General features: G+C 32.3%; 1 protein-coding gene across 1 annotated transcript in view; it reads right to left on the bottom strand.

Annotated features, from left to right (window-relative positions):
• Positions 1 to 230: 230 nt before the first annotated feature.
• LOC114349518 (serine/threonine-protein phosphatase PP1-beta) overlaps positions 231 to 16,584 on the bottom strand; it is a 36,596-nt gene continuing 20,242 nt past the window's right edge. Inside the window, exons 4-8 of the mRNA XM_028299921.2 lie at positions 13,926 to 14,156; positions 9,393 to 9,569; positions 7,690 to 7,838; positions 5,579 to 5,713; positions 231 to 484 (exon numbers count right to left, since the gene is read on the bottom strand). Of these exons, the coding sequence (XP_028155722.1) occupies positions 446 to 484; positions 5,579 to 5,713; positions 7,690 to 7,838; positions 9,393 to 9,569; positions 13,926 to 14,156 (731 nt within the window). The 3' untranslated portion in view covers positions 231 to 445. The remainder of the gene's footprint in view (positions 485 to 5,578; positions 5,714 to 7,689; positions 7,839 to 9,392; positions 9,570 to 13,925; positions 14,157 to 16,584) is intronic.

Genomic DNA, 16,584 nt, shown 5'->3' with positions numbered 1-16,584 from the left:
TGTTTAAAATCTGTCTCGAGCTATTCTAAATAGATGCTCTGCTTTTTTTATGTATGTCCTCTCCTTGAGATTGTACAACCAAGAGGCCTGTTTTTAACCAATTCCTCTGCGTCCTTCGATTTTATCCATCATAATAAGTTGAAGAATATTGTATCAGTCTCCTCTTACTACATGTTATTTTGCATCGTCAACAGATGCTACTTTAAATTTGGTATCCATCATACAAAAAGAAAATAAAAACGTATCTTTATTATCTATTAACAACTATGAACAGAATTTCGTAAAAGGTCATGCAAATAACATGTAAAGCATGTAACGAGCAGAATACTTTACATTTTTTTTTAAATTTGTTACTTTACGTGATTCTGTTTTTAAATAACAGTCAATAAGTAACTACTTAGTACTTAAATTAATATCCATAAATAAATCTAATTCACTTTTTAAATCACTTCTTTTTTTCAATATGTTTTGTTGGCTCCAAAATCTAAAAAAAATATAGAAAAAAATTAATAAAAAAAAACAAGGCCTTTTTGAGTTTTAATATAAAATGATGGAAACCGGATGCGGATAAGAAAAGAGGTGGGTTCAATATTAGCAACGAATATGAGTCTACATTCCAAAGAAAAGTTGTGGCTTATTCCTAACTAAAATATTAAATTAGATCACTAGAAGAATCCGAATTACTTAAATAGCAGTAGAAAGACTCAGTGTTGTGTTAAAAAACAATAAGATATCAATAAATGTAAAGAGAAGGTTAATCAACAGTTACCAGCTACTACCAGCTGTGACCTATGGAATGAAGAATGAAGACAGCGACACTTACAGATTTATCAGCCAACAGATTAAGAACAACATATATAGAGAAATCGAACGAGCTATGTTACAAGTTTCCCTGAGGGAACATTACGAAACAAAAACGTGTGAATCAGGACAATGGTGGAAGATGTAATTGGAAGAATTTCGCAAATTAAATGGAGCTCGGCAGGACACGTGGCACAACAAGATGAACGAGAAACATTGTACATTGGAGACCACTCCAACACAGTCTTAGTATAAGAAATAAGGGCACAAGCTGTATCAGCAGTAGGTCTCCGAATAAATAAGCAAAACTCAAATAATGACCAATTTAGTGTTTGAACAAAACATCAAAATAGACGACGCCAACGTAACAGAAACACATGTGCATAAATCAGTGGCGTGCGGTGACTTTTTCTAAAGGGGAAGCGATTCAATAAAGATATAAAAATATTTTCTTAAGGGTCGAGGGTCGAGCCACTTCCCACCTGATAACACTCTGATGCGCTATAGGGGCTCTCTATCAGCAAAGTGCTTATGTGAGACGTGCTGGGTACAAGGAGTCACACACTAAATCCTACTCCGATCAATGCGTGAGGCACTCTATTGCCGCTATTTCTAGTGACTATCGTGACCTATCATTGATCTGTATTGCTTGCTCGGGCCTTAAGTCCTTGCTCCAGGCTTCGTTTCCTAAAGAAGAGATCTATTTAAATGTTTTTTTTTAATTCCGAGGCATTTTCCACAACACACAACTTTCAACAATATGACACTTATTTATACTTGAGCTCTATTCTCCTATCAACTTCTGATAATTGTTGAATTCGGTCTTTTTCAATGGACTTGTAAAGACTGTCTTCGCTTGTTGAATTTCTTGTAAAACTTTTAATGCATTTTAATACTGAAAAACTTCGTTCAACTGATGCACTTGTGACTGGGATAGTTTGTAGTAATTCACACAACTTGGACACTTCACACAGGGGCTTTTTTAAACCAGTAGTTATAAGAAATACCCAGATTTCTGAGTATATCTTTATCAATAATGTGAGTTGTTTCATAAACAACACTTATACTCTGGGCTAATTAGCAAAATACAAGGAAAAGTTATTTACCAGCAATTTTATTGCTGGAATCGAATCTTATTATTGTATGTATTAATAATATGGGTATGCAAAGTCCGCAGATAGTGTGCTACTTTTTTTATAAACAAAATGGCGCTCGAAAATCGTGTTTTTTTCAATCTTTGCTCTATAACTCCAAAGATTTTAACTTTACACCAAAAACACCCAAATAAAAATTCGCCGCAATTAAATTCTGCATAGAGACGTGTTTTCCCGATTCACTTCGACGAAAACTTTTTTCCAACAAAATCTTTAATTTTCAACTAAAATTTTAGATAAGTAATTGTTAATCAATAATTAAATAACTTGGTAATGTAAAAGCCCTTTTTGTGTAGATTATAATTCCAGAAGCCGATGGAAATTGAATGAACAGTTTAGCAACAATTGAATTGTTAATTAAAAATTTACGGTCGCTATAATAACGACAATAATTATGATGCATAAGAATAACTATGATTTTTTCATAAAAAGACACTATACCTATCTAATGTACTTTACAGAATTGAAATTGGACTATTTAAGCGGCCTCAGGAATATTTTAAAATTATAAACAATTTTTTCGCTTATAAACAAATAGAATATCTCGGGAAATATTAAACTAAATTAAATTGTAAAAACGGCATTCGAAAAACAGCGGCAGGGAGCTGCTGCAGTTCCTGAGATACAACCGGTCAAATTTGACCAGAATTTACGGCAAAAATATAAACAATAGGATCATAATTTTAAACCATCACCTTTTTATTTTTGTCCTCTTTCTCCACACCAATTTTCATATCGATATTTCATATTATAATAAAAACTATCGATAGTACGTGTGAAAATTATCAAAATAGCAAAATTCCAATCAAAAATTAGGTTGGAGAAACTGTAACCCCCAAAGTTCAAAATCGGTATACGTTAAAAAAATGCATTTTATCGGCTTCCCATGGAGCAATTTCCTTCATTCTTTTTTTGTTCCCAAGTAACTCGAGTAGGGCCATCGAACTAATGCATTATTAAATGTCAGACTTGCTTTTGTTTTGTTATAATAGATTAATTTATTTATAACAACAGAAAACTACATATTTTTTCCAGTTGTAGGCTTTTTTTACATAAACTTACTACAAATGTACCTTTTAAAGTTAAAAACATAAATATTCTCATTTGAAAGCTGTATAATTATTTAAACAATTTTTATTTAAACAAATTAAAATTTTGTGTTATAATAAATAAATTAATTAATTATAACAAAACTAAAGCAAGTCTGACATTTAATAATGCGCTAGTTCGATGGCTCTACTCGAGTTACTTGGGAACAAAAAAAGAATGAAGAAAATTGCTCTATGGGAAGCCGAGAAAATGCATTTTTTTAACGTATACCGATTTTGAACTTTGAGGGTTACATTTTCTCCAACCTAATTTTTGATTGGAATTTTGCTATTTTTGGCAATTTTCACACGTATTATCGATAGTTTTTATTATAATAATATATGTTATGAGTATTTTAAGGTTATGAAAATTGGTGTGGAGAAAGAGGAAAAAAATAAAAAGTTGATGGTTTGAAAATTATGATCCCATTGTTTATATATTTGCCGTAAATTCCGGTCAACTTTGACCGGTTGTATCTCAAGGGGACTCATCATAATTAAACATTTTTTCTTTTAAAAGATACTCACTGTCGCTGTTTTTCGAATGCCGTTTTTACAATTTAATTTAGTTTAATATTTCCCGAGATATTCTATTTGTTTATAGGCCAAAAAATTGTTTATAATTTTAAAATATTCCTGAGGCCGCTTAAATAGTCCAATTTCAATTCTGTAAAGTACATTAGATAGGTATAGTGTCTTTTTATGAAAAAATCATAGTTATTCTTATGCATCATAATTATTGTCGTTATTATAGCGACCGTAAATTTTTAATTAACAATTCAATTGTTGCTAAACTGTTCATTTAATTTCCATCGGATTCTGGAATTATAATCTATACACAAAGGGCTTTTACATTACCAAGTTATATAATTATTGATTAACAATTACCTATCTAAAATTTTAGTTGAAAATTAAAGATTTTGTTGGAAAAACCCGCTTTTTACGTGGAAAGTTTTCGTCGAAGTGAATCGGGAAAAACACGTCTCTATGCAGAATTTAATTGCGGTGAATTTTTATTTGGGTGTTTTTGGTGTAAAGTTAAAATCTTTGGAGTTATAGAGCAAAAATTGAAAAAAAAACACGATTTTCGGGCGCCATTTTGTTTATAAAAAAAGTAGCACACTATCTGCGGAATTTGCATACGTATATTATTAATATATACAATCGTAAGATCCGATTCCAGCAATAAAATTGCTGGTAAATAACTTTTCCCAAAAATGGCCTATTCTCCGGTAATCAGCCCAGACTATTAACTTATAATGCAAAGCTGGCATATCAAAATATTTTCATTATTTAATCGTAGTGAAATAAATTTCTCTGTGGGAAATTTTGATGAATTATAATTAGAAATATTAAATAAGAATATATTATATAATTCTAAAAATTTTAATTCGTTAAAATTTTGAAAGCGAAAATTCATTTTTTGTAGAATGTTATCAAAAGGTCTCTCTGTTGTCGACATTATCAATCTTCATTCTTTTTCTTTCATGTTCAAACCCCATATTTTCAGTTTTATCCCAAATATTTTTAAACTGCTCTCGTTTTTTAATTATCGTATTAATAAAGTCATCAATTTGTCTTATACAAAATGCAATGTCAATTGACTTCATCTGTAAAATGTCAAATACAAGATCAGTAAAAGGAAAAATCTCTGCAAAAAATTTAAATCGAAATATTCTTTAAGCGAATGTATGTACCTAAGCACCCCTTAGAAGCAGTAACAGTCAGAGCATCCCACTCTTGGAAGGCGATCGAACGATCGCTTCTGCAGGGTACCAAAATTCGCGCGACTAGTGGGTGGTGCCGTCATTGAACCCTGACCAATTTTTATACGGGACAACTGCATGACAAGCGGCGATTTTGAGATGCGCTTCTGTCAGGGGTGGACCGAATAGTTGAATTGTGTGCATAGTGCATATTGAGTTCCTTCCTATGCGATTAATTTTTAATATTTTTCAATGCCTATTGCCTAGGTAATAATATGTAGATTACTGGGATTGGGGAAAATTTTTGATAATTAAATATTAGTTAATAATATATTTTGTTATATCGAAGTATATAATAGGGAAGCGGTGCTTCCCCCGCTTCCATAGACCGCACGCCTCTGGTATAAATACCTTGGACATGAGATACAAATTTTAAAGAATAACCAAACACACGAGATACAGTGCAGAATAGGTTTGGGTTGGGCTGCGTTTGGTAAGCTACGGGAAATATGTAAAAATAAAATGCCCATGTCTAAAGAGAAAAGTGTATGAATAGTGCATATTGCCGGTGATAAAAAGAAATGGAGATGGGCAAGTCATGTGGCAAGAACTTCGAACAGCAGGTGGACTACCAACGCACTAGAGTGACGATGTAAAGAGAACTGCCGGAAACTGGATGATGGTAGCTCAAGATAAGGAGACACGGAAAAACTTAGAGGAGACATATGTGATGAACGGCTAAATGATGATGATGATTATTATATAAATATAGCAAATCCACAGATACAACAAAAAAGTATATTTCAATTAAAAATTTAGTTTCTTTTACCTGAAATGAACACAAAAGATTTTCATTTATTGACATAAGCGCTCCAGCGTTGTCAAATGTACCACAATAATTTGGAGCCGAAAATATCGTTATTAATTTTCTCTGAGCGAAGAATTCATAGCCGTCTTCAACAACCTACAACAGAAAAAACAAATAGAAACAAAATACTTACTACAAACTTCTTATCTATTTATTGATTTCAGTACAGCTTTTGGGTTGGATCAACAGGAATTGATTTTAATAATAATTATCCTACGCACCTTTTCATATAAAGTAATTGTCATTCAATACAGGGTGTAACAAAAATACAGGTCATAAATTAAATCACATATTCTGGGACCAAAAATAGTTCGATTGAACCTAACTTACCTTAGTACAAATATGCACATAAAAAATGTTATAGCCTTTTGAAGTTACAAAATAAAAATAGATTTTTTCCAATATATTAAAAACTATTAGAGATTTTTTATTGAAAATAGACATGGGGCCTTGTCTATGGCCATTGATTATAAATATTCCTATGTCCTAATCAATTCCTAACATTCCTAATCAATGCTATGGCAGTTTATGGCAGTGTCTATGGCATCGTCTGTTCCTGTTATGGCAGGAACATCTTAAAAAAAAATAAAAGTGAAATTTGTGCACTCCATTAAAATTTTATGGGGGTTTTGTTCCCTTAAGCTCCCCACCCCCAAATATTTGTGTACGTTCCAATTAAATTATTATTGTGGTACCATTAGTTAACCAAAATATTTTTAAAACTTTTTTATGCATTTGTAATTTTTCGATAAGTCAGTTTTTATCGAAATATTTTAAACATTTGTAAAATCCATCACAAATTTTTACATGGTAAGATTATAGAGATCTGGTGATAATAGTGAAAAGTTATTGTGAATTTATATACGTACTGTGAATTTTTTTAGGTATATTTTGAAACATATTAATATCTCGATAAAAAATCGTTTATCCAAAAAATAATAAAATGCAAAAAAGTTTTAAAAACATTGTGTTTAAGTAACGGTACCACAATAATAATTTAATTGGAACGTACACAAACATTTGGGGCGTTTAGGGGAACAAAACCCCCATAAAATTTTTATGTAAACATATTAAAAAAGAAGACGCATCTCGATAAAAACTGCCTTATCGAAAAAATACTAGGAGGCAAAGAGTTTTAAAACCATTGTGTTTAACTAATGGTACTGCAGTAATAATTTAATTGGAACGTACACAAAAGTTTGAGGGGTTTAAAGGAACAAAACCCCTAGAAAATTTTTATGGGCTGTACAAATTTCACTATTATTATTTTTGAGATATCCCTACTATAAGAATAGCACATGCCCATTTTCAATAAAAAATCTCTTAGTTTTCAATATATTGGAAAAAATTTATTTTCATTTTATAACTTCAAAGTACTGTAACTTTTTTTATGTGCATATTTGTACTAAGGTAAGTTAGGTTCAATCGAGCTATTTTTGGTCCCAGAATATATATGTGGTTTATTTTATGACCTACATTTTTGTTACACCCTGTATAATCGATACCAAAACTCTCTTTATATTAAACTCTGAATGAATTGTTAACATATTTTTTTCATCGTTATACGCTCTGAGCTTCGATGGTGTCGCCCCTGGCGGATTACTAATTTAACTTTCACTGGTAATTTTTAAATTTATTATTTAATTGTTATCGCTTAATATTTACAACGCTAAAAAGTAATTAAATTGTAATAGATTTTTTTTAAATTTTGCTAATCATTTTGACGTTCTATTGATGAAATATTAATTTCTTACTTCGGATACTTTCACAATTATCGTGTAGATGGCGCTAAGATTAATTTATAATTACATATTACGGAACATTAAAAAAACGTAAATTCAGTATTTAAAACGTAAGTATATTTAAGGTAAAAATATATACCACAGCTTTGACCAACTAATATTTTTTATAATTAATGTTTTTAATTTTAATTTTAAATTAATCACTTTGACATTTATGTCAAATTTCCGGTAAACATTTACAGACTTGCCACTACTGGCGCTCGCGAATTTATAAATATCCCCTCTACGTACGAGCTCACAGCGTATAAACGAATATTTGTTACATTTTACCTGATGACCTCTGCAAATTAAATCAAAGTCATGTTTCCTTAAAAACTTATTAATAACATCTGGACCAAATGAGAATGACACTCCTCTGTCATTTTCCGTCCAACCAGGCTCGGTACTGGGATCAGACCACAATAAATCACAGAGTAAACCTGAAACCAAATAAAAATAAATGATAAGCAAAACATTAATCTCCTCTTTCTATTATAAGATATGACATATGTTATTCTTCTTTTTCTTCTTCCTTTATATAAACAATTTTTCTTGTTCATTAGCAGTTATCATGACCCAACCAGAGACCTAAGAGGACAAATAAACAAGGCCGCAGTCATGTTCGGATGTTTGAGAGATGTGGTCTGGAATAACCCATGTATGAGACTAGCTGCAATACAATCACATGTACTGGCAGATGCATCAGACCTGTTATGACCTATGGTATTGAATCAAGAGAAGACACCAATAAAACCAAAAGCATGCTACGAACAGTCGAGATGAAGACACTAAGAGCAATAACAGGGAAGACAAAGAAGGGATAGAATACGAAACAACATCATCAGGGAACAATGTGGCGTACCAGATGTAGTAAGATGGGACAGGCAAAGATGAAGAGAATGGTTCAGTCATGTAAAAAGAATAGAGGAGCACGTACTACGAAGAATTGGGCTACCAGGAAAACCGGCTGGCAAACGTCCAACAGGAAGACCACCAAAAAGATGGAGAGATAGTTGGCAGTCTACCTCTCAAGAAGTACTTCAATGTCAAAGAAGAAGAAGTAGAAGATGAAGAAGCTTGTTTATTGGTGGGAGATATTAATCTCTTGTCTCTGTCTCTGTCATTCTACTGATGTGATTGTTCTACTGTTTTTTTATATAATGTCCACTCGTTTATACCCTGTACATTGTACATAGTGTACATTACATGTTGTTCTGATATTGCTCGCAGCGTATTTCCTGCGATTCTTCCGAGTATTCTCATTTCTGTTGTTTCCAGTATTCTCTGGAAACTTGGATTCCCGAAGGGATAAATTTTTTATTCCCAGAAGTACCTACCCTAATCAGATGAGAAAATGGAAAGTCAAATATGCGAAAAAGTAAAAAAAAACAAATATAAAGAAGCAAAAGGTATAGAAAAAGTCTTACCCTCGACAGGGGTCTCGAACAACACGTAGGATATCTTTTACATTTTGATGCATACCGGAAAATAAAAGAGAATTGAAAAGGTAGTCCTTTGTCCTTTTATAAAAAATATTTAAACAGATAAAGGTAGGTAAGTACCGTTAGTTATCGTTCTAAGTGGGCAAAATCGAACCTCTTGGTAACGGAACTTTGCTCGTCTGGTTGGCAAGGCCAGGATTCTTTTGCTCGCTGCCTATTTGAAGGGATTAGTTTGATCAAAGATGAATAACCATTTTCAATTTCGTTGCAACACGAAACTACAGCCGGATCATATTCCAGTCCAATCAGAGAGTGCGAAACTTATTAGTCTCTCATCAGGAGGCACATATGCTGCTCTCTCTGACCCAACCAGGACAAATTCCGACGTGCAGTCACGGATCGCAACGAACGAAATGGCAGGGATGCCCTAGCGGCAACTGCTAGCAAAAAACTAAGTTTTCAATCTAATAGCACATAAAACAACATTCAAAAATGCTACTCTACATCCTACAAGATTGAAAACAAGATTAGTTTGAATTACAAATCACTTACCTTGAATAGGAATGTCAATAGGACGCTGAATATTTCGAATTTGTCCTATATGTAAGAGATCTGGGCTCAAGCCTCCATGGCAGCAGAAAATTTTGTCGTCTATGATGGCAGCCACCGGCAATGTGTTAAAAACATCGGTAAATAGTTTAAATATTTTAGTGCTATATCTTCTTTTGCCTAAAAAGTATGAAATATAATGTGTTTTCGAAAGAAGTTTAATATGTATAATATGTAAATAATTGGCTTGAACAGAAACAGATTAAACTATGATGTACAGAACTGAATGTTGGGCAAATGAAAAGAAAAAGGAACAATGACTGCAAATGGTGCAAAATGCAATGCTTAGATAAATGAGTAGAGTGACAAAAACGGATAAAAATAATTATAAGTATTATGTCAAATTACGAGTTACGAGTTACGAGTATGAAATTACCAATTGATGCCAAAATGAGAGAGCACAGTTTAAGATATTTAGGGATATAAAGAAATGTAATTAGGAAATCCGACGCATAGAGATAAATAATCCAAGTAATGAAGCTTAAAATAGGACAAAACCTCGCAATTTTTACAGAATGGATCGATTTGCTTGAAAATTTGAGAATAAGTAGTGGATAGTCCAAGGATCAAAATCTATATCATGCCGAAAGGCGCCTTTACCATGGGGGTGGTTGCCACCCCATCTCAGGGGTGGAAATTTTTTATTATATTTTAATCACAAAAGTTGGTAAAAACGTTCATTCTTAGCAAAAAACATTCTATACATTTTTTTAATAAAATTGATAGTTTTCGATTTATTCGCTATCGAAAGTGTTGGTTTTATATCGAAAAATCAATGTTTTTAATAAGTTTACTGCTAATAACTCCAAAAGTTTTCGTTTTATCAAAACAACTTTACCTAACAAAAATGTACCTTTTGAAAAAATAAACAAAAGCGTGTTTTTAGATTTTCTTTAAGACCAATAGTAATCGAACTATACTTTATTATATGTTGGCTCTTCTTCGTCAAATGCTAAATATTGTAGTTTCAAAATCAAAAGACGAGAAAACTATGCAATTTTCGAGGACAACTTGTTTCATAATAATTTAAAATATTAAAAATATCTATCTCCAGAAATAAAAAAAGTCTCTAGCTCAAAAATTAAGTAACTTATAATGAAAATAACGTTAGTCCCTATTTTTTTCAGCGAAAAAGTGATTGGAAGCAACCCCCTAATCACCACCCTAATTAAAATTAGTAATTGACCTTATTTGGTCTTTTTTTATTTATGTATTATTAATAGGTTCTAGAAGTTTGACCGGCTTAGAATGAATAGTTAATTATATGTTGGCTCTTCTTCGTCAAATGCTAAATATTGTAGTTTCAAAATCAAAAGACGAGAAAACTATGCAATTTTCGAGGACAACTTGTTTCATAATAATTTAAAATATTAAAAATATCTATCTCCAGAAATAAAAAAAGTCTCTAGCTCAAAAATTAAGTAACTTATAATGAAAATAACGTTAGTCCCTATTTTTTTCAGCGAAAAAGTGATTGGAAGCAACCCCCTAATCACCACCCTAATTAAAATTAGTAATTGACCTTATTTGGTCTTTTTTTATTTATGTATTATTAATAGGTTCTAGAAGTTTGACCGGCTTAGAATGAATAGTTTTAAAAAAAAATGGAGTTAAAATCAAATAACGAATTTTTGTAGTTTGGAAAAAATTGCCTTTTCTTCAGAATAGCAAGATTAGCATCAGAGATACGAAAAAATGTTTAAATATGAAATTGTAGCCGATTTAACTTCCAAAAACCTGGTTTTCAAAAATTTTTTCTAGGGCAAACATTGAGTGAGTATCGACAATTAAAACTTGTAATAACATGCAAAAGCCACCTTTACCAACCCTTTCAAAGTCACCTCTTTTTGCGACTGAGGATTTTAACAAGAATTAATATTAATAGCCATATTATGGACTTTGTAAAAACCTACAAAATTCTTTTTTACCAAACTTCTAGGATCAAAATTAAAAATGTTAGGGTTAAAAAATGAATATATTTTTTTGAAAAAAAAAGGAGAAATCCAATTGGAAGCATAATAATGTAATTTAGCGGTGTTTTTAGTCATTGGCCTTATTCATTCTTATTTATTTATGTATTATTAATAGATTCTAGATGTTTGACTGGCTTAGAATGATTAGTTTTTAAAAACAAGAGTTAAAAGCGAATAATGAATTTTTGTAGCTTGGTAAAAAATGCCATTTTCTTCAGAATATAAAGATTAGCATCAGAGATACGAAAAAATGTTTCAATATAAAATTGCAGGTTATTCAATTCTCAAGAATTTGGTATGAAAAAATTTTTTCTACTGCAAAAATTGAGTGAATCGTAAATGAGTATACCTACCAAAACATTGATTTTTTCGATATAAAACTAACATTTTCGATGGCAAATAAATCGAAAACTGTTAATTTTATCAAAAAAAAATGTATAGAATATTTTTTGCTTAGAATGAATGTTTCTATCAACTTTTGCGGTCAAAATATAATAAAAAATTTCCACCCCCGCGATGGGGTGACAACCTCCCCCATGGTAAAAGCGCCTTTCCGCATCATATAGATTTTGATCCTTGGTCTATCTACTATATTTATTTTCAAATTTTCAAGCAAATCTATCCATTCTGTAAAAATTGAGAGGTGAAAAGCTTCGGTTCCTGGCCTAAAAGGCAGAGAGGTATCATGATGACGATGATTGGACAGTTACTACCAGTGTTACGTCAGAAGATTATTGTAGTATTATGGAGTCAAAGTTTTAGACCAATAGAATATAAATAACCAACACATTCAAAATACAATTATTTAATTATCGCACCCCCACTTCAATAGTGCCGTAGCCTTAAAAAATAGACAATCTATTTTTGGCCTAACACATTCCTTTAGGCGTTGCCTTCATTGTGGAATAGTCTCATATAATTTATGGATTTATGTCGAGAGTGGGTGTGTGATAAGTACCGTTGATTTTTAAATATTGCCCTAACATGTGACAATGCATTTGTTCACCAAGAAGAACTACCCACTAAGTAAAATTTGTGATATGGTAGAAGGAAAACGGAATCCAGGCCGTAGAAGAATGTCGTGGATGCTGAATTTGAGAGAGTGGTTTGGCTGCACCACTAATGAACTTTTTAGGTCAGCTGTAAACAAAGTCAGGGTAGCCTTGATGATTTCCAATCTCCGATAGGAGTGGCACAAGAAGAAGAAGAAGGTAGATACACCCTAAACCTCGAATTTTAAATATGGCTGCCTTGACAATAGCGCGTTATCATATTTTAAGGGTGAATTTCAGGGTAAAGCAACGTCAATAACTAAAAATAAATACTAGCATTATACAGTGCTAGTCAAAAGTCCGTACCCCCTCGTATCTTTTGAACGGTTATACCTATAATAGTGAAATTTGAAGGGGGGAAATAAACGGACGTGAGCTTCTTAACTAGTCATGACAAGTGACGTAGTAGTGACAGATGACGTTACAGAGCCACTTTTAAATGGGACCTTATGGTAAGTGATGCCTCGTTTGAAAGGTATTCAAAATACCTATTCAGTCATACTATTTTTTTTTATTTTAGTTGATTTTGATTTTGGTGAATAAATTAAATAAATATAATATTGTAGTTTCGCATTTACATAATTAATAAAAATTCAAATGTCAACCTATGGTTTTTTTTGTCAAAAAAGTTGACGTTTTTCAATTCTCTAGTAGTTTTCATATCTCAGCAAGTAATCATATGCGGAATTTTGAATTTTTATTAATTAAATGCGAAACTACAATTTTATATTACAAACAAAATTAGTATGGCTGAATAGGTATTTTTAATACCTTTCAAACGAGGTATCACTTGCCATAAGGTCCTATTTAAAATTATCTGTCACAGTGGCGCTGTAAAGTCATCTGTCATAATTACGTCAGCTCTCATGACTAGTTAAGAAGCTACCTACGTCCGTTTATTTCCTCCCTCCAAATTTCACTATTATAGGTATAACCGTTCAAAAGATACGAGGGGGGTACGGACTTTTGACTAGCAGTGTATAGCTATACACATAGGTAATCAACACGAATGCAAAATTTGGTTAACTTCGATAAGGAAGTTACAGAGAACAAAATTAAGAGTTCACATAACATTTTGTTTTTGCTCTCCTGAAAAGTTTGCTATTTCACGGTTATGGCACTAATGAAGTCCGGGTGCGATGTATTAAAGATACCTACCTATATTTTTAAAAGACCATTCTCATGAAAACAAATGAAGAGTGCACTTAAAAATGCTAAATTTATTTGGTAGACATAATGATATTAGGTTTGTTCCAACTCGATACAAAACCGTTCTTGAACGGTTACGAGTATGCGCAGTAACGAAAAATGTGTTACTGCGCATAATTATTCGTTATTTTCGTGCATGCGCGTAACGATTCAAGAACGGTTTTGTATCGAATTGGAACAAACCTATTGCTATCATTGTATTCTAAGTGTAATCAATAAAAATAAAATAATTGGATACTTACATTCATCAAAAAATCCGTATATCTTACATACTGCGGATGCTTCATGATTACCTCGCAGTAAGAAGAAATTTTCGGGGTATTTAATTTTGTATGCTAACAATAAGCATATGACTTCTACAGACTGTTTCCCCCTATCTACATAGTCTCCGAGGAATAAGTAATTTGAGTCGGGGGGAAAACCACCAAATCCAAACAGTTTTAACAAATCGAGAAATTGTCCATGTATATCACCTGCAATTAAGAATACTGATTTTGTCATTTGTGAAGATTTTCTTATAAAAAAAAGAATAGGTGGTACCTCCCGTTAAGGTAAACAAAATGTGGTCACTACCAGAATAATATTTTTTATTTTTGTACGTTTTGTAAGATTAAAAGATAACTCACAGCGCAATTTTTGCCTACCACCCCCTTCCACTCCTTTTCCCCCAAAACAACATTTTTTCGTTTTTATATGTTTCTTCGGTGAGTTGCGATCAATTTAAAAATTTCAAAAAATTCACACGCATACTTGAGGCTTTTACAAAACTTTTCTATTTTTTATAGACATGTAGCTTGAGTTTTCATAACTTACAAATAAATTTTCTTTCGAAAAAAGCGTATTACTTTTTTTAGATGGCTGCAGGTCTATTTTTTTATTTTGTGTATTTCATTTTGCGTAGGGTGCGCATAGACATATTAACCGTAGACAAGGCATACTAAGCAAAAAAGCGTAACGCGGAAAGAGTCGATCGGTATCGGTGGCTATGTATCTCTTTTAACCAAGCGATCCCACGCATATGACAGACAAAGATGGCTAGACCACTCAATCCTTAATATTGGCGTTACACCTCGATGCACAGAGCGGTCCATACCTTGACTAATCTACCTAGTTATTATATCTATGAGGGAACGCCTCTTCAAAAACACGAAAAACTGCTTTTTAGAGGTTTGTGGAGATTTCCCCTATTCTTAAACTTCAAAATAGATGAAATACAACGATCGTTTACACGAAAAACCAGGTTTTTCGAACAGGCACGAATACACTAAAGAGTTGGACATCTGCATTCGCTTCATTGACCCAAAGGTTAACAATTATCTCTATCGCGACAGTTCTCCACTTGAAGGCAATAGACAAGTAGTGAAAGTACCGCATTTCTCTCTCTCTCTCTCTCTCTCTCTCTCTCTCTCTCTCTCTCTCTCTCTCTCTCTCTCTTGATTGTTCGCCGCCAAAGGCCTTAAATGTGCAAAGATAACTCTCTCAGTGATAATCACTATTTAACACGCGAAAATGCCTCGAACCTCTGTCTGGGTTCAACTATCGCCGAATAAACGCTTTTTTCTCTTTGTGAACTAATTTCAAGCGTAAACAGTGACGTGTACACATGTATCCGCAAAAGCAGACAGATAATACATACTGGTTTTTTCCGTGTCAACCACTGCGAATGAAAACCTATTTATCTGAATACCGCGAGTGTATGTGACGGTGATTTTGGCAAGATTTTCTATAAACTTAATTAGATAATTACTAATTAAGTATTTTCTATGGGAAATAAGCCACAATTTTACTAAAAAATGAATTTATTAACGTTTCGAAGCCCAAATCGGGTTTCGTTGTCAAAATACAAAATACTATTAAAATAAACAAAAATGTTGTTGGTTGCTAAGTAAAAAAATTCTTCTAATAATTTATTTAATTTGACTCATTTATATTGGCAATTCAGACGTATATTATACATTTTAAAGTAGAAGACTTTAAAATGATATCGCCAATATTTATGAGTTGCGTTCCTGGGACGACTTTACTAAAAGATAGATCATTCGATTACATGAAATCAATCCCAACTCAAGAATATCCGTCGCAAAAAAATCATAGCATGTGATCTGTCTTTAAAAAGACAACCAAATGCAACGATGACAGTAAAATTCTCGCGTTAGAGATTCCATAGTAAATCACGAGGGAAAACCAGGAAAAATCCTCGTGATACTATCCCGACATCGTTAGTATTTGGTCTTACATTTAATTTACCTTCAAAAAACTAATACCAAATTCTGACTTTAATAGGTTTAAATTATAAATAATATTAATAATACATAGATATACAATAAGTAATACTAAAATATAAAATTTGTACTAATTCGATATGTTATTGACTTACTAATCGTGGTATTTTCTTTCTATTGACTTCCTCTTTCAGTATGGGTAACCACATCCTACTGCATTCTACCGAGGAATTTGCGACACAATTGGTTTCATTTAGCATAATTAGAGCCGCTTCTTTGATTTTTCTCTTTTTACTATCTGATTCTTTCAGGACTATACTTGAATCTCTCCACTGAACTCTATGTTCATTATCCCATGCGTGTTGACATATTTGAGATCTATCAAATTCTCTATTTTAATATAAGACTGATGTTCATTTATTCTAACGTTTATTTATAATATAGAGAATTTGATAGATCTCAAATATGTCAACACGCATGGGATAATAAACATAGAGTTCAGTGGAGAGATTCAAGTATAGTCCTGAAAGAATCAGATAGTAAAAAGAGAAAAATCAAAGAAGCGGCTCTAATTATGCTAAATGAAACCAATTGTGTCGCAAATTCCTCGGTAGAATGCAGTAGGATGTGGTTACCCATACTGAAAGAGGAAGTCAATAGAAAGAAAATACCACGATTA

This window comes from Diabrotica virgifera, chromosome 3, assembly GCF_917563875.1.
Source record: "Diabrotica virgifera virgifera chromosome 3, PGI_DIABVI_V3a".
Taxonomy (NCBI): domain Eukaryota; kingdom Metazoa; phylum Arthropoda; class Insecta; order Coleoptera; family Chrysomelidae; genus Diabrotica; species Diabrotica virgifera.
Note: the sequence above shows the minus strand (reverse complement) of the source record. Positions and strands in the feature narration are given on the sequence as shown.